Source organism: Taeniopygia guttata, chromosome 3 (genome assembly GCF_048771995.1).
Source record: "Taeniopygia guttata chromosome 3, bTaeGut7.mat, whole genome shotgun sequence".
Taxonomy (NCBI): Eukaryota; Metazoa; Chordata; class Aves; order Passeriformes; family Estrildidae; genus Taeniopygia; species Taeniopygia guttata.
Window position 1 is genome coordinate 70,473,438 of NC_133027.1, and position 16,624 is coordinate 70,490,061.

At 35.8% G+C, this 16,624-nt stretch overlaps 1 protein-coding gene across 5 annotated transcripts in view; it reads left to right on the forward strand.

Annotated features, from left to right (window-relative positions):
* LYST (lysosomal trafficking regulator) overlaps positions 1-16,624 on the forward strand; it is a 75,258-nt gene that overhangs the window by 31,346 nt on the left and 27,288 nt on the right. For all 5 annotated transcript variants that reach the window (XM_072927093.1, XM_030268254.4, XM_072927096.1 and 2 more), the window contains exons 13-26: positions 719-863; positions 1,639-1,812; positions 3,197-3,357; positions 4,749-4,939; positions 6,455-6,700; positions 6,812-6,985; positions 7,248-7,397; positions 8,015-8,152; positions 9,821-10,019; positions 10,457-10,588; positions 12,673-13,309; positions 13,708-13,885; positions 14,731-14,900; positions 16,333-16,563. In XM_072927093.1, the coding sequence (XP_072783194.1) occupies positions 719-863; positions 1,639-1,812; positions 3,197-3,357; positions 4,749-4,939; positions 6,455-6,700; positions 6,812-6,985; positions 7,248-7,397; positions 8,015-8,152; positions 9,821-10,019; positions 10,457-10,588; positions 12,673-13,309; positions 13,708-13,885; positions 14,731-14,900; positions 16,333-16,563 (2,926 nt within the window). The remainder of the gene's footprint in view (positions 1-718; positions 864-1,638; positions 1,813-3,196; positions 3,358-4,748; positions 4,940-6,454; positions 6,701-6,811; positions 6,986-7,247; positions 7,398-8,014; positions 8,153-9,820; positions 10,020-10,456; positions 10,589-12,672; positions 13,310-13,707; positions 13,886-14,730; positions 14,901-16,332; positions 16,564-16,624) is intronic.

Sequence of the window (16,624 nt, forward strand, 5' to 3'; positions counted from 1 at the left end):
ACCAATAGCTGTAAAATAACTTTCTGTTTATACTTTTTTAGGGACTCAACTGCTCCCAAACTGTTCTAAGCAGAATCTTTTATGATTTGTAAAGGGAGGAAAATTCCTTTTTTTAAATGTATCCCATTCACAACACTTGGAATATCTTTACACTCTTTTCCTTCTTTTTTTATTTTTAAATAGAAGGAGGGAAAATCCAACTCTGAACCTTGGAACTCACTAGAGTTGCTTTTGTTAGGTCTGTGCTTTTGCTTGGTAAAGTAAAAGTACTGATTATGCTTAAAGGGTATGATGATTTGTGAAGAAAACTGAAGATTTCTTGGTGCACACTGATAGTTCAACACAGGAATGTAATATGTCAAAAGCATCATTGATAGAGTGTATTCAGCTCAGTGGATGTATATATGTCATGGTTTATATGTCATTCTTATGACATATATATGTCATTCTTTTTCCGTGTCAAACCACAGCAATATATTACAAACAGAAACATATAAAGTGCTGAGTTAGTGTTATGTTTCTCTATTTCTGTTTGAGACCTAGGTTTCTAAAGACAATCATACTTATTATTTAACCCACTTAAAAAAACCAAACCACCTAAACCAAATGAAAACCAATTCTGTGTAGTACCTGAACGGTTTCTTTTCACACTTGGTACATGCTGTGAAAGGCATTGTTGTTGTATTATATTGTAATTGCAATATGCTTGTATTTCTAGAAGAAACGAAGTCTATAGGAATGGAATATGTAAGCCTTGGAGACAAACTTGTTGAAGACGGCTGTATTCACATAATTTCGCTGGGTTCCAAAGCTCTGATGATACAAGTTTGGGCAGACTTGAACACTGGAGCATTCATATTTCGGTATGATGTATCAGTCCAGAAGCAGTTCTGTGGACATATTGTATTGTAACCTCTAGTAGCAACTTGCAGAGAATACTGATGGAGAGTAGAGAAATAATTTGTATAGTAGAGACATCTTGCACTCTAATAGGGCAATATCAAGTAAGTGTATTAGCTACAGATCTGTAGGTTTATCAGCTTCAGCTGTTAAGCTCTGTTCTTGCATGTTTCATGTAGTCATTTATAAATAACTGCACACAAGTAGCAATTCAAGTTCTAATGAAATAACACAATAAATGTTAGAAGATGGAAAAGATTTTTGCAGCTGTAGGTTATCACACCTCAGCTGTAAAAATTTGCTGCTGTGTAATACTGACTTGGGCAGTCTTGGATTTAATCTTCTGAGCATATTTTAGCACTAATTTAGTTCTCACAAATAATCCTTAAGTATCCTTGAAATGTATCTAAAACTGCAATTTTAGACCACTTTATTTCCATGTTCAGAGCACCTGCATTTTTTCAGTAAATTGAATTCAACTTTTCTCTAGAGATATTTTAATCTTAAATGTAAGCAGATTTATGCTTAAAAGCTAAACAACAAAGGTGAAAGTGTTGTGATGATTTCCCTACCTTATGCTGAGTACTCTAAAAATAGAACTGTACTCAAAAAAATTACCTGTCAAAGTTAAGGAACACAATCTCAAAGTAACTGAGGCCAAAATTTGCAGATTTGGGGCTTAAAATGCAAGTATGAAAACACGTGCCCTCATTTTTTTCTTTTCTGTTGTTTACATAGTATGTGCATGGATCCAAATGATGAGATGAAAGCTGGTCTGCTGGCACAGGCTGAATCTCCAGGGAATGTTTTCCTTGTGGGCAGGTGGCAGCATTTGGCATTAAAATACCTGCAGAAGCCAGAAGGCAAGAAAAATTTCCGCGGAAAGCTGTTGCTCTGGGTTTCTGGTCAAAGGTAAAGAATACATGACGTGTACCTAGATATTTATCTTCTTTTAAAGATAATTTCTGGTAAGAAAACATTGCAATATTTTGGTGCAAGCTGTGGTTAAGGTAGAATAGTCTTCTAGAACGATAGGAGAGGGAGTATGTTACAGTGTTAGGAATTCTTTAGAATGCTAGAGATATCCAGAATATTCATGGATTACTTTGAGAATTGTCAGTTTATACCATGGACCAGTACAGACATGAATGTTTTTCTTCATCACAAATGAAGAAAGAGGCAAGTGCTACAAGATTTTGAGTAAGATCCAAAATAAGCCATGGGATGAAGTTAGCAGTAGGCATAATGTATCTGGTTGAATCCAAATTAAGGAGGTGTAGGTGAGGTACTGGAAATACTGTTAAACGTACAACTTAAGAGGAGTAGGAGAAAAGGCAGTCACTTTGTTCTGCTGAGAAGAATGAATAGGGAAGAAGTTAAAAAATTTTTAGACAAGAACTGCTGGTGAGAAGTAGTACTTCCACTGCAAAGTTAAGGTCCGTGCTCCTAATTGAGGTACCTGATACTAGGTTGAGTGTGCCTGCATTAATTATTCACTGGTTAGAGAAATAGGAATATATTAAATATCACAGTCTTTACCCTTTCTTCCCAAAGTCCAGTCTGTGAAAGCTATGTTAAGTCTGTGCATGCTAGTATTCACTAAAGTCCAGATATGGAGATATAGGAGAAAGCTAAAAATACTACAATGTTCTCCCCATGTGTAATTGTTGAGGCATCTCTATAAATAGATTTAGTTGCTAGTTTGCTAGTAGTTAGACTCTTTCAGGATGCTTTGAATGACCTTTACAGTCCAATCAGTCAGTTTTTCAAAGGCACATAAAGCTAATTGGATGCTTTCTGAAAGAATCAGGCTTATTGCCTGTGGCTGTGCAGCACACCAGTGCTGAACGCTTCCTGGTCCAAGTAAATCCTCAGCATGGTGTTTTCCAGAATTTGGGAACCAGAGTTTTCATGATGTAAATTAGCATGCTCAAAGGACTTTGACTTGTTAGGAATAGTAGAAATTATTGAAAAATTGTGGTATTTTAGAAGTGTGTACAGCGTTACATACCATTTCCTCTTTGAGGTCAGAGGAAAGAAGGAAGGAATTTCAGAGCTAGGAAAACTTGATTTTGCACAACCGTAGCTAGGACTCTACTCATCTGAATGCATATATCTTACGTTACTGAGTTTTAACGTACCTGGAACTTGAAGACTTCAGTAATTTATTGTTGATGACAGCATGGCTTCTCACCTACTGAATATTAAAATGAATTTTAAACCTAAGCTGAATATCTTGGATAGCAATTTTGATTGGTCTTAATATTTAAACTTGTTTGCTTATATGTATTTTTAGGCAATGTGAGATTAATTTAGATTTCGCACTACCAAGGAAAACAAGCCTATCATCTGATAGTAACAAAACATTTTGCATGATTGGCCATTGCACATCATCCCAAGAAGATCTGCTTCGATTGTCTGGTAGATGGGATCTTGGAAATCTGCTTCTATTTAATGGTACTTTTTAATGTTTTTTTCTTAAATAAGTATTCATTTCCTCTTTCCTCTCCAAAATCAATGGCTTCTTTTAATGTCTTTTTTAATGTGCCAAGTTTTTACAGTAAAAACAACAATACACCCTTTAGCAGCATAATATATCAGGGAGAACGTAGGCAAATGTTTCAGTATTGGGTACTTTCTAATGTGCCCTTCTGCCATATTCTCTTGCTTTCTGTTTAGTGCCATAATTGGCAAATTTCTTAGAATTTTTTAAAATGATACCTTGGAGTAGGGGGTAGAGAGACAGTGATATTTGCTCTATTGTTTTTTTTTTTTTCTTAAAGCACTCAGTCTCTTACCTGGAAAATTGATTTCACTTGCCTGCTGCTAACCTGCTAGCTTCAAATTGCATAAAGCTATTAAAAAGCTAACAAAATCTGAACCACTGAATGCTCTGAGTTAAGCAAGCTTATTTCTGGAACTTGTAGCAATACTTTGGAGATTTCTTAGAAGTATAATTCTCCTCCTTCCTTGGGAAGTCTTATCTAGTACTTCTGGGTGTTTGCGTAATGCTGAAGGCTGGAACCCTGCTGCTTTGTCACCTGGCATTTCAGATGATGTGGCCCAGTCAGGACTGCTCCACAAGTGAGATCAGTTTGCCCAGGATGTGTGGTGCACGAGGTCCTGTGTGTGCAGATGTGCATTTGTGGGCCATAGGTGAGAAACTTGTCATAAGTGTAACCTGTAGCATCTACAGGGTCTGGTTGCCATGTGCCTGCTGCCAGCATAACTGATGTATCCAGAGAGCCCTGGATTTGCTGCTGTACAGTTGTCATGCACCCACACATCAGACCTGAGTCCTTCTGGATGCTTCTTTTGAGTTTGTGTTCTCAGGCCACAGACGACCCAAGATGTGCTGTCCAGAAAGGGAAGGAGGTTTATTTGGTCTCCTTCTTCCTCTGGGTTTTTTTTCTGTTCTGTCAGTTGTAGTGAGCTGTTGTTGTTGCATCCCGCTCAGTCACTGCCCAAGTCTCCAAGACAATGCAGCATGTTGTTACTATCTGTAATCTTGCTATGATTTGAAAGCTTTGAGGAGGCTAGAATAGATAACTTTTTAATTTTAAAATGTTAAGTTATTCAGAGATGTTGAGCTTCAATTCATGCAGGTCATTTCCCTGACTTGGTTTCAGTTGCCTTTGCCACTGAATTAATCTGGCCTGTGATGTGTCAGAAGTCACTGATGTACTGTAGCCAATAGCAAGCATTAGGCTGCACTGGTTGTTTTATCACCAGAACCTAAGAAATCCAGTTGGTGATGTTCCTTGTAAAGTCTCTGATCCTACTAGCCAATGTATGAATTTTGCTTTATTGTGTAGTAAAGACTTAACAGATTATTTTCTGGATTTTAGGTGCAAATATTGGACCGGAGGAAGCATTTTACTTATACACATGTGGCCCAGACTTCACATCTGTAATGCCTTGTAAATATGGCAAAATATTGACTGACTGCTCAAAGTACATAAGTAAAGAGATTCTACAATGTGAACAAATTAAGGAGCTCTTCATGACAAAAAAGGAAGTGGATGTTGGGCCTCTAATCGTAAGTTTCTACTTAAAAATTGTCCTTAATCTTTTACAACTGATTAAGAAAGTGGTAATGTGTTTCCTGCTGGTTCCCAAAGTGCTTCATGTGATCAAAGCAGAGAGGATCAAATCCTCTTTTCATGAAGATCATTGCAGGGCTCTTCCTACTTATTTTAATGGGAGCTAAACTCCACACAGGGTGACCATTTAATTTTGCTTTAGGTTGGGTTCTGAAAATTTCTAGATGTTCCAGCATCTATAAATAATACTGTACATTAAATCATAGTGGGTAGACAGGTACCTCCAAAAGCTTTAGGATGGATACATAGCTCTTCCCTCCATTAGTGTAAAAGTAGCCAAGGACTACTAAATTAACCTTTTAAGATTAAAACAGAGAAAAGAGGAGAGATTTATCTGGCTTTAAGGAAACAAAAGAATTAATCCAAGTTCCTTGAAGGTTTTGGAGGAATTAAGTTTGTACTATGTTTGGCTGAAAAGTTGTTTTCCAGCTGGCAGATGCTGCTTTTCTCATCTTTTCTGCCTGAAACAGCCCTGCCAAATGCAGGTGTAAATGTACTATTGCTAGAAGAGCAATAAAATAAAACTTGCTTATCAGTGAAGCCTGCTATATTCTGAGAATTCACACACTAGTAATTCCTGCTGTATGAATTGTTCCCACTAGAGGGATTTTTCTGATTTCTTTTTGTAGCTGTAGGCAAAGGCTCATTCTGTCTGGATGTGATCCTTGTAGACAATGGTACTAAATTTTGAGTAGGTTAAGAAGAAATTAATTGGATAAGAGCTTAAAAAATCAGTCATGCAACTTATAAGCTTATTTTGCCTTAAGGAACACCAGATAGGCAGAGGGAAGAACCATGTGCTCAAGTGATAAATCAATCTTTGCACTTTTGCAAAGAGTGCAAGATCCTTAAATGAAATTACTTCTCTATTTTAAATAACATTCCAAATAAGATCATTTTTCATTTCTTTGAAAAAAAAGTTAGTTATTTTCCATAGGATCTTTGGTTTAAGTCTCTTTATTAATAAAACTTGTGTTGAATTTCTCTTATGGCAAAGCTGATTAAAGAGTAGAATTAAAACAAAAAGCTGGAGAAGATTTGAAAAAACATCAGTGTTTTGAACTTTCCATTTTAGAAAAGGAAACTCTTTAGTCAATACCTCTATTTGCTCATTTTATTTTAAATGTATAAGTAACTTTGGTTTTTTATGCAAAACAGTTATGTAATTCTTCAGGTGATGAGAGGGGGATGCTTAGTGAAATTTCTTAGTGTTTCCTTAAATCTCTGTGCTTTAGCTATTGGATGAGTTTGCTAAGATCTGGAAATCTTGTTGCATTTTAGTGTACATGCATCCACACACAGCCTCAGTGCGTGTTAATGGTAAAGTAGAAATGAACTGCCAAAGTTGTTACTATTTGCTGTTAGGTGACTTTTGTGTTTGGCTTTTTGCATCCTTGGAGGGGGTGGGGGTGTTAAATTTCTAGAAAAAAATTAAATTCCTTTCTTTTCAGGAGAGTCTTGCTGTTGTTTATACCACAAGCTGCCCCGGTCAGTACACCATATATGAGCCTGTCATCAGACTGAAAGGTCAAGCGAAAACTGTACCTTCTCAGAGACCTTTCAGTTTGAAAGAAGTTCAGAGCAATGTGTTGGACTCTCAACACCTAAAAGCACTTCAGCCAGTGGAATATAAGACTCTTCAGAGCATACTACATGAAATTGGAGGCACTGGTGCATTTGTTTTCCTCTTTGCTAGGGTAAGGGAGCTGGAGGAGTAGGGTGTCTGTATGTGTTGTTCCTAGAAAAACAAAGCTTTTTTCTAGATGCTTCCCACTTAAACTGTCTTATTAAATTTGTCTTTTCCTCAGGTAGTAGAGATTAGCAGCTGTGAAGACACTCAAGCTTTAGCACTACAACTTACACTATCTTTAACAAAATACAATCAACAGAGAATACAGGAGATGGACAACTGTAATGGTTATTCTATGATTCGTCGGGTGTTGATCAAACAAAAATGCGTTGTTGGATTTTGCATGCTGAAGGTAAAGTCCTCTTCTAAACCTGATATTTTGTTCAATATTGGGACAAATCTAGAAGCCTCTGAAATTTTAATTGTACATTTGAAGCTGTTTTTATGAAGGCAAAACAGTGATTTGAAGCAAGATTGGTGTTGACTAGATAGATATGTCTTCCCTATCAAGAGTATGCCATCTCTTTAAAGATTTTAATTTTTTTTAATTGGATAGAACAACTGTACTGCTTTGTTTTGATACTTAAAAAAAAAAAAATTCTCCTGTCTTTTAGACCCTCCTTGAAGGATGCTGCAGTGATGAGATTCTCTATGTAAATGAAAATGGACAATTCCAGCTTGACCCAGATTCTACTGCTGTTATTCAAGATGTTCAATTGTTAGAAAAGCTGCTGCTTGACTGGAAGATATGGTCTAAAGCAAAGGTAAATACTTTAATTTTGGAAATACTTCAGGTCTAAAAGTCATTATTTAAAGAAAAATAAGTATTATCACTTCTGAAATTATTTTCTCCAGTTACATATTTGCAACTGGAGGAGTAGTATTAGCTAGTTAATTACTACAATTTTCCAAAATTAGTGTTTCTTGCTTTTCTCTGAATAGCTGTTTGTAATATAAATCTCCTATAGTCAGTGGTGCAGGTAGCCTTAGTGTATTAAATTATGTAAATGTGCTGTTATGCATATGACTTCTTAATTGAATTGATAAATTTTTTTGTGGAGAAACTAAGGAGAACCTGTTTTTTTCTTGGAGGTAAACTGTTGAAGATAACTGTTCAAGGTTAATATAGCTAAAAATGTACAAAATTTATTTTGGACAAGTTTTTTTTTTGTAGTAATCATTAAAACATACTGAATTTTATATGAGCATGACTTTTCTGATTGGTTTCTAACCTGTTCTGACCTGAGCACTTGAATTCATTTAGTCATCATCTTAGGTGTAAGACTAACTCGACTTCGTTGTGTTTGTTGGGTTTTTTTCCTCAGTATGTAGACTCACAAATATATTTTTTGAAGTTACATTCCTGTTTTTTGTTTTTCAGCAAGGTGTTTGGGAAACCCTTTTAGCAGCTCTAGAAATCCTTATCAGAGCTAACCATCACCAGCAGATGTTTAACATTAAACAGCTATTGAAAGCTCAAGTGGTCCATCACTTCCTGTTAACTTGTCAGGTTCTGCAGGTACTTCCATTCTAAAATCCTACTTTGTGCTTGGAAATACTAATTTTTATTTGAGGAGGGTGGGGTAGAAGTGACTAAATTCTGTGACAAAAGTTGAGCAGACTGTCCTCTGTGGCGTTGTTGCTGTAAACTGGTTCAGTTCCCTATTGGGTGCTCCACTTACTGCTGGGCAGGAGGGACAAGAGCTTGTAACCATCTGGTGTGATTTGGAAACCTAGGCTCTAGGTTGCTTGCACAGCCAGACACCAGCAGGAGCTGAAATGAACTGTCCCTTTCATATAGAAAGACCCGAGATGAATCTCGCTACTTCTTGTCTTTGTTATTGAAAGCCAGATACTGTGCAGGTAGTGAAGCTGTCTGTGCTGTATCTCATCGGAGCTAATGGGACAACCTGCTTATTGTGCTCAGTCTGAGCACTCATCTCAAAATTTTGGTACAGTAGTAGCTTCTTTGGCATGGAAATAGCTATGCCAGAAAGGACTTTAGAGAAATGTTTCAGTCCTTTGATAGACACTTGTTAGGAGCATGACTTTTAAATGGTTTCCTCCTTATAGTGCATGTATCTATTTGTGAAAATAATTATTGTAATCACTTTTTCCTCTATTTTTATTTTCTATCTTACATTCCTTTTTTCTCTGAGTTTCTCACTTCAGCAGATAAAATGTATGTTTTCCTCTTTTAATGATTTTTTTACAAAAATATTTTCCTCACTTTGGTATCTGTAAATTTTTTTTCTTCATTTTTATGTAGTGTTCCCTACTTCTGGAACTTGTTAGTGATATAGTTAACTTCGAAAATTGTATGTTAGTGCAAATGCCTAGATAGAGAACTTTTCATAATATTTATTCTGTCATTTTACATATTGGAGAAAATTTTTTTTTTCTTGATTAAAAACTACTCAAATTGGTCAATAATTTGGCAGTTTTGTGGGGACTGATGGAATGAAGGTGAAACTATATAAGCCATTCTCTTTGAGAAAACTTACTTAAACTAACTTCATTTAATCCTTTCTCACAGCAGTCTCAGTTAAGGTGCTTGTATCAAAAAAGAAGGTAAATTTAGAGAAGTTGGAAAGAAAAAAGATAATCACCATGCTCATCTTTTGGCAGGGTTTCCCACAAGTTTCTTGAAGTTTAGGTCTAAAATCTATATTCTTTTAATAATTTTTTTCAGGTAGCTGTTGTTGAACTATATAGAATGCTTGAATGAGCTGAAATGATAAATATAATTATAAATTAATCTCAAATGTGTATGTTTATAAAAATGTCTGCTGAAGTGGAAATAGGGAAGACTCTGTGGTACTGTTCAGAAATTTATTAATATGTTTGAATTACTGGTATTGGCAACTACTAATTTGTCTACAAATGTGTAATCCAATGACAATAAGCTATACTTTCAATGGTGATTCATGTTCTAAAGTTCCAGCATTTCATGGCAGGGTAGTATAGTATGGAGAAGATGTTCATTTTTCTAAAAATCAACTTGCATAATATATGTCATATTTGGTGCAGGATGGACATACAGTAGCTCTACTCATAATTAAACAATACAGCTTTATTAGCTGAGTTTCTTTTCTTGTCTATTTGACTACAGCATGGCAAATAAAAAAGACAGTTTGTCAAATTAAAATTGCAAGTAGCTTACAGTTGTACTACTCTTTCTTTCTAGGAGCATAAAGAGGGACACCTTGCATCCCTGCCTCAGGAGGTTTGCAGGTCATTTGTGAAAATAATTGAAGAAGTACTTGGTTCTCCCCCAGACCTGGAATTGCTGACACTGGTCTTCAATTTCCTCTTAGCAGTTCACCCTCCCACTAATACATATGTTTGTCACAACCCTACCAACTTCTACTTTTCCCTGCACATAGGTAAATATGCATATTTAGATAAACAATAGGATAACAATGTGGAAATAAACTAATATTTTTTTTAAAACTTCTCTGTATTATAATGACTACATTCTAAAAATTATTGAACTGTTGGAGCTTCATACTGTAAACTACTTTTACTTTTCTGAAACAGGTTACAGTTAGACTTTGTTTACTTGGAGAGCTTTCTTCTGTCTATAGCCATAGATAATTTTTATTGTTCTAAGGTAATTTTGAAGTAGTCTAAGGTAAATTTTGAAGTTATATCACTAAACCAGAGAGTGCTTTTTCTCAGTTGTTTGGACTTGAGCATTTCTCATTAGCTTTCAGTGATCAGCCCCAAATGTAGCCACCACTCACTACTGTGACTCTAATTTATCAGCTACGCAAACATAAAAAGCTTTTATGTAACTTTCCCCCTTGCCTTTTCTTTCTAGATGGCAAAATTTTCCAGGAGAAAGTTGAATCACTTAGGTACCTGAGAAATTCCAGCAGTGGTGGGAAGTCAGTAGACAATTCTGCATTTATGATTACATCTCCAACAGGATTTACAGCTTTACCACTGGAAGGTAAAACAATACTGGAGAAACAAGGATGTTAAGATACAATCTTTTGGCAAATTACTAGAGTGCCCTGAAGTGTTAGTTTCCCATAGATATTTTTTATAAAGCTCCCCTCGTCCTTTGGAGCTTGATGACTGAACAGCAGAGTAAGAAGGATGGAACAGAACATGCTACCTGAATTCCTCTTCATTCTTAAGTTGAAACAAATTGCCAGGCTGATGGCTTGTGCAATGAAATGCACCAGAAAGCAGAATCATTTCATTTGTTAACAGACCTGCTAGAGATGTATGAGAGTGCCCTGACCAGGCAGCATCTGAAGTAGTCAGCCATAAGCAGCTATTTTATCTGGGCAGAGAGCATTAAGCTGATACTTGTCTTTCTTTGTGCATATAATCCCTAACATCCACCCATATATTTCAGATCATGTGTGACTGGCTATATTCTGGGTATCACAGTGTAATACCTTTTACAATTGATATCTTGTTGCTATTTTGTTTAGGAAAAGGAAATTGGGTCTTCAAGCTTTAGTTGGAACAAGTTATTCAAGTTTTTTTAGTTTTTTAGTAATGAAGTGGTATGAAGAATGTATCACAGTACTAAATTGTGTATAGAATCAGTCCTTTTCCCCATATGGAAGACATACGAAAGCTCATTCTTCTAAATAAGTACTTTTAATACTTTTTAATGTCAGTTTTACCAAATTATTGTTTTTGAACAGAGATTTTTTTCATGTGTACCAGAGGAATACTCAACATAATTTTTTGTGAAAATGTTTGAGTGTTTGTGATTCTTAATTTGAATTTCCAAATTTATATAAATAAATGTATAATTTATATAATCTTATATTTAATCAGGAACTATAAGAGTTCAGAACAAGGAGTAATGGGTATAAATTAAGAGGGGAAGTTTGGGTTAGATAGTAGGAAGAAATTTTTCACTGTGAGGGTGGCAAGACACTGAACCATGTTGCCTGGGGAGGCTGTGGATGTCCCAACCCTGGCAGTGTTCAAGGCCAGGTTGGATGAAGCTCTGAGCAACCTGGTGTCCTGCCCATGGCAGGAGGTGCTGAGACTAGAAGATTTTAAAGGTCCATTCCAACATCTTAATACTGTAAGATTCTATAAAATAGTGGAATTTACACCTGTGTTAGGTAACCTGCTACCTGCATCTGGATTTGCAATTTGTTTTGCTACCTGCTAATATGTGTGAAATCTTGACTGTAAGACTGCTGCAGCTGTGTAGATCTCCTTGTGTGAAGGGCAGTTTGATCTGGCTGTGTTGGCACATGTATGTGTGTATGAATATTCATGTATTTCTTTGATATATTTAATAGATTTTTCATAAAAAATACATTCCTAATGGATCGTCATTGCATTAGCACTAACTGATGCATAGTTTTCAAAATACTTGTGAATGAAAAAGTTTTATTTTTCCTAGTCTAACAGGTAACTGCTCCTACCAGTCTTGTATGCAGACATCTTTCTCTCTCAAAACTATATTTTGTTAAAGACTTGTAATATGCTCTGAAAGTTTGACTGTTTCAGGTCAAAACGTGCAGTTACAAGCAAGCACTGTTAATTAAAACACGTAGTTATTTGTTCTAAATTTGAAGTATGTGTAAAACCTCGGTGCAAAAGAGTTCCTGAGTAGTAATTTGATGTCCACTGAAACACTGCAGATTAAACCTCTTACACCAAGTTCTTAATAGAACAAGCTGCTTTATTTGACCCTGCATTGAGCAAGTATTCTGTTGTAGACACCTCCAGATATGCCCTCCACCTTCCATGATTCTGTAAAAGTTCCTGCTGAGAGTTAGGTGAAAGGATCATAACTTAAATCTAGAAGCTCCACTATATTGGCAAAGATTACTTTGGTTTTTATTTCTTTCACATTTGCGACTTGCTAAATATATGGCTGCATAATAGTTTAATATCTCTACTTTGATTAACCAAATCTGAGCTATGTTAGGCATTGAATCAGTTTTTCTCATAAAATTAACTCGGGACACTACAATTTTAAATAGATGAAGAGTGTAAAAGATGAAAAGCTTGGTTTTAGTGTGAATGTTTAAGATACCCTTATTTCTCTAGGGAGCACTTCTAAGGCTGATGTACAGCAGAAGATAAGCTGTCAAGCACCTAGAAGGCTTTCTAAAAGCTTACCAGCATCACCTATTTCCTCACCTCAAGTTCATCGAAAAGGACTGACTGAAAGGATGGGAAGCAGTGTTGATGACCTGCAGATCCTTGGTGAGCGTAACTACATTGATCTTCAGGGTAGAATTGATTTTGTAGAAAGTTCTGAGTCTATAAAGAGAGTGCAGGAAGAACTCTTCCTTAGCAGCTGTGAGTCTGCAAAAACAGTTTGTGACACAGAGCTAACATCTGCCGAAACTCTACCTCTTTTGCAATATCCTCAAATGTTATCTACTGAAAGTGCATTAGAGAGTAAAGAAGCTGACACAGGCCTGAAATGTAGTGAAGCTGCTGGTGGAGCTGAGGCATCGCTGCGTCGTCCAGACAATCTGAAAGGACTGCCTTCATTTCAAAAGGGGCAGAGTAATTTTGCAGGGTTGGGTTTGGCATTCTCTGTTCTTGGAGCATCATCAGCCATTGCTCGCTGGCCAAGCTTTGCTGACAAGAATGTTATTCCTGAAGACTGGGACAGTCTTGCTTTTTCTTCACCTAATGAGAATACCCCAAAGCCATCTGAAAGCCCTGATGACAGGTAAGCATAAAAAATAGTAAGTTAACATGAGCTTTAATTTCACAGTTCTTGCTCTTTGTTCTTTGCTGTCATACACAAATTTATTAGGCTTTTAGTGTATAGAATGTTCTGTTGTTTCATTTTTTGCTCTATTTACAAAACAAATTTTAAAAATCAGGATTTGTGCTATGTACAGTAAAAGTGGGAACTGCTCACAAAAAGTAGTAGTTCTGGTCAGATTATCCTTTTTACTATCTCCCATCTAAAAATAAGTGTTAATGAAGATATGTAGTTCGGAGTATTGGAGAAATTATGTATTCCAATTTTCTAACCTGAACCCTTTTTCTGTCTCTCAATAATTGCAATTTTGCATGTTTTCATCTTTCCTGCTGTGGTGAAACATATTCCTCTGTTTTCAGATGTGCAGAAGACTATCTTGTGCTTATCTGTTGCGGATTATATGATCTCTTGCGTGGAGTTCTCCTAATTTTACCAGATATCATGCTAGAAGATGTGATGGACAAACTTATCCAACCAGATTATCTGATAGTTCTGGTGAACCACCCATCTCCTCTCATACAACAAGGAGTTATTAAAGTAGGCCTATATAAAATGTTTTCTCATAAAAAGATGTGAACCAGTATGGTTAAAGTGTTAGAAATGTGGTGGGGTTTCAATATTTTTGTTTCTTTTTCTTCAGTTTTCTACATTTATTTCTGAGTTTTAAGATAAGTTTTCACCCAATGGATTAAAAAAAAAAGTAAGCACACAACAAAGAAACATAAACACAGACTCTTTGAATAGATAAATACAGTTCCTAAGAACTTATTGATAGCATTACCATTGTAAATGGAAGCAACAATGCAGAAAGTCAGTGACACAAAACATGATGCAGTGTGTAAAAAAGTGCTTGCGCCTTAGTTTGACTTGTAACAGAGTTGACTGAGTTATTCTGAGGAGTTGTCCACACATTTGTGGACTGAAGATGGACTTGAGACTTCAAAATGTTTTCAGAGATTTTTGTAGTATTAAGGACAGTGTTTCTGTAGATAAAAAACTTTGAGTAGATTTCTATTTTAATTTGAAAAATAATAAGACTGTATGGCTTAATTGTGAACAAATGTCATGCATGCATTTGAATGCACACTGAAGTGTAAGACTGAACAAATGTAAAAACGTTTGAGTATTTATGTATGCATTTGCTAACTGTTGTCTGTGATTTCATATGCCCTAAACTTGATGAAAAATGTGTGTTCAGGTAAAATTAAATAATCAAATATTAATAGTAACAAGGACAGTATATATTGCAGCTGCAATAGTATGATTGATGTTTGCAATCGTGAATTAAAAAAAATATTTCAATGACAGACAAAAAATTTAACTTTCAGGGCAGTTATATTAAACGTTTCATTCTTATGCCATAATTATGCTTTTTCTTGTAGTTGTTGGATGCATATTTCAACAGAGCAAAGAGGGAGCAGAAGGAAAAATTCTTAAAGAATCGTGGCTTTTCTTTGCTAGCCAACCAGCTGTATCTTCATCAGGGGACTCAGGAAGTTGTAGAATGCTTTTTGGAAATGCTTTTTGGCCGCTCTGTTGGCTTAGATGAAGAGTAAGTAATGCTGTGCTTTTATGTCCTGTAACAATTATCTGAGTTATAAGCAGTGCATTTCGCTGGTCAACAACAATAAGAAAGACTCCTTCAAAATTATTTAGGTATGTTTTGCTTGTTAACATTGGAATGTATTAAAATCCTTAGGGCTATTGTGTGGCCCTTAAGTTGTTTGTAAGCAACTTCATCTGATGGAGGCTGTCAGCAAGGATCTTGTAAGCCCTCAGACTTTGAGTGCCTCAGAGGTCTCGAACTCAAATGTTGTGTAATCAGTTTAACTTTCTCTGTCTCTGATCCTACAGGAAACTGATTTGTATCCTTAAATGTTTTAAGTAGTAGTCACTAGACTTCTCCTCTTGGATTTCGGTAGGTATTTAAAGAAAAATCTTGATGCCACAGCTGCTTCCTTGTCTTGGCTCCAAATTTAAATGGCTGTCTATTTTAGGGAAAAGTCCCAGAAACACACCATTTTCATGAACCAAAGAACCACCTTATATTGACAGAAAAGGAGATTACCTTTAAGCAGTCAGCTATATAAGTAAATGATATTTTTTTAGAGTTAGTCTGATACTTAATGCTTGTACAGAAATCACATGTGTAAATATAAAAATTGGAAAAATATTGTACAAAATTCCTTCTCAATTGCTGCCTCTGCAGGATTTGTAGCCAAATTACTTTTGCCTCTTGATCTGATCTTCACCATTTGAAATCAATTCTTATTTAACTGCAATATTTAGTCATGTCTTCCTTATTTCTCCCAAGGCAGAGAACTATTACTTCTTCAGGATTTATTATGTGGCTGCAAAGATAATTCTAATGTCTAATATCTCAAGTTCTTATGATTGTGTATAATAATCATATGATGGGCTGATAACCTTATAATAGTAATGCTGTTTCTTGGTGTACAAATCAAAGTGATGCTTCAGACCTTGTTTTAATTCTGCAGTCACTATAAGCCAGGTGCCAAACTTAATTAAATCTCAGCAGTAATGGATATAGGATATCAAGCCTGCTGCCAGTCAGTATATTGTTACAGTGATGACAAGCTGTATCTGTTCTCTTGATGGTGTCTATGTTAGTTATAATAGCGACATTGGAAGGGTGATGCAACATTCTTCTATACAGATTAAAAACTCCTCTGTTTTTATGAACTATTTTCATGTCTATATTGTGGACAGTTGGTAGTTAGCTGAAGCATCAGATTTGCTTCTTAGGCACTTCATTTCTTTGTGGCTATATGAAAAGTTTTTTCTTCTCTTGCTGGATTTTTTAGTAGATGGGTATTGTTACTACAGTGAAATGTAGAAAATTACCTTGGACATCTTTGCCAAAATACAAATATATGATACATAACTGGTATTCCGGTTGTCTGTATTGTTATTGTTATCAGATTGTTCTTTCGGATGCCATTTACTCATATTTCTGTTAACAGATTTGATCTGGAAGATGTCAAGAATGTTGGACTCTTTCGAAAATGGTGTGTCATTCCTGTTCTGGGTCTAATAGAGAATTCACTCTATGATAATGTTCTGCTGCATAACTGCTTCTGTCTCCTCCTGCAAATCATAAATTCCTGCTCAAAAGTTGCAGACCTGCTGCTCGATAATGGTTTGCTCTATGTGTTGTGTAATACACTGGCTGCTCTCAACGGATTGGAAACAAAGTGAGTATTGTTTTTGTTGCTATCAAATAGTCTGGGCATGGCCTTAAGGCTAGCAAGAAAT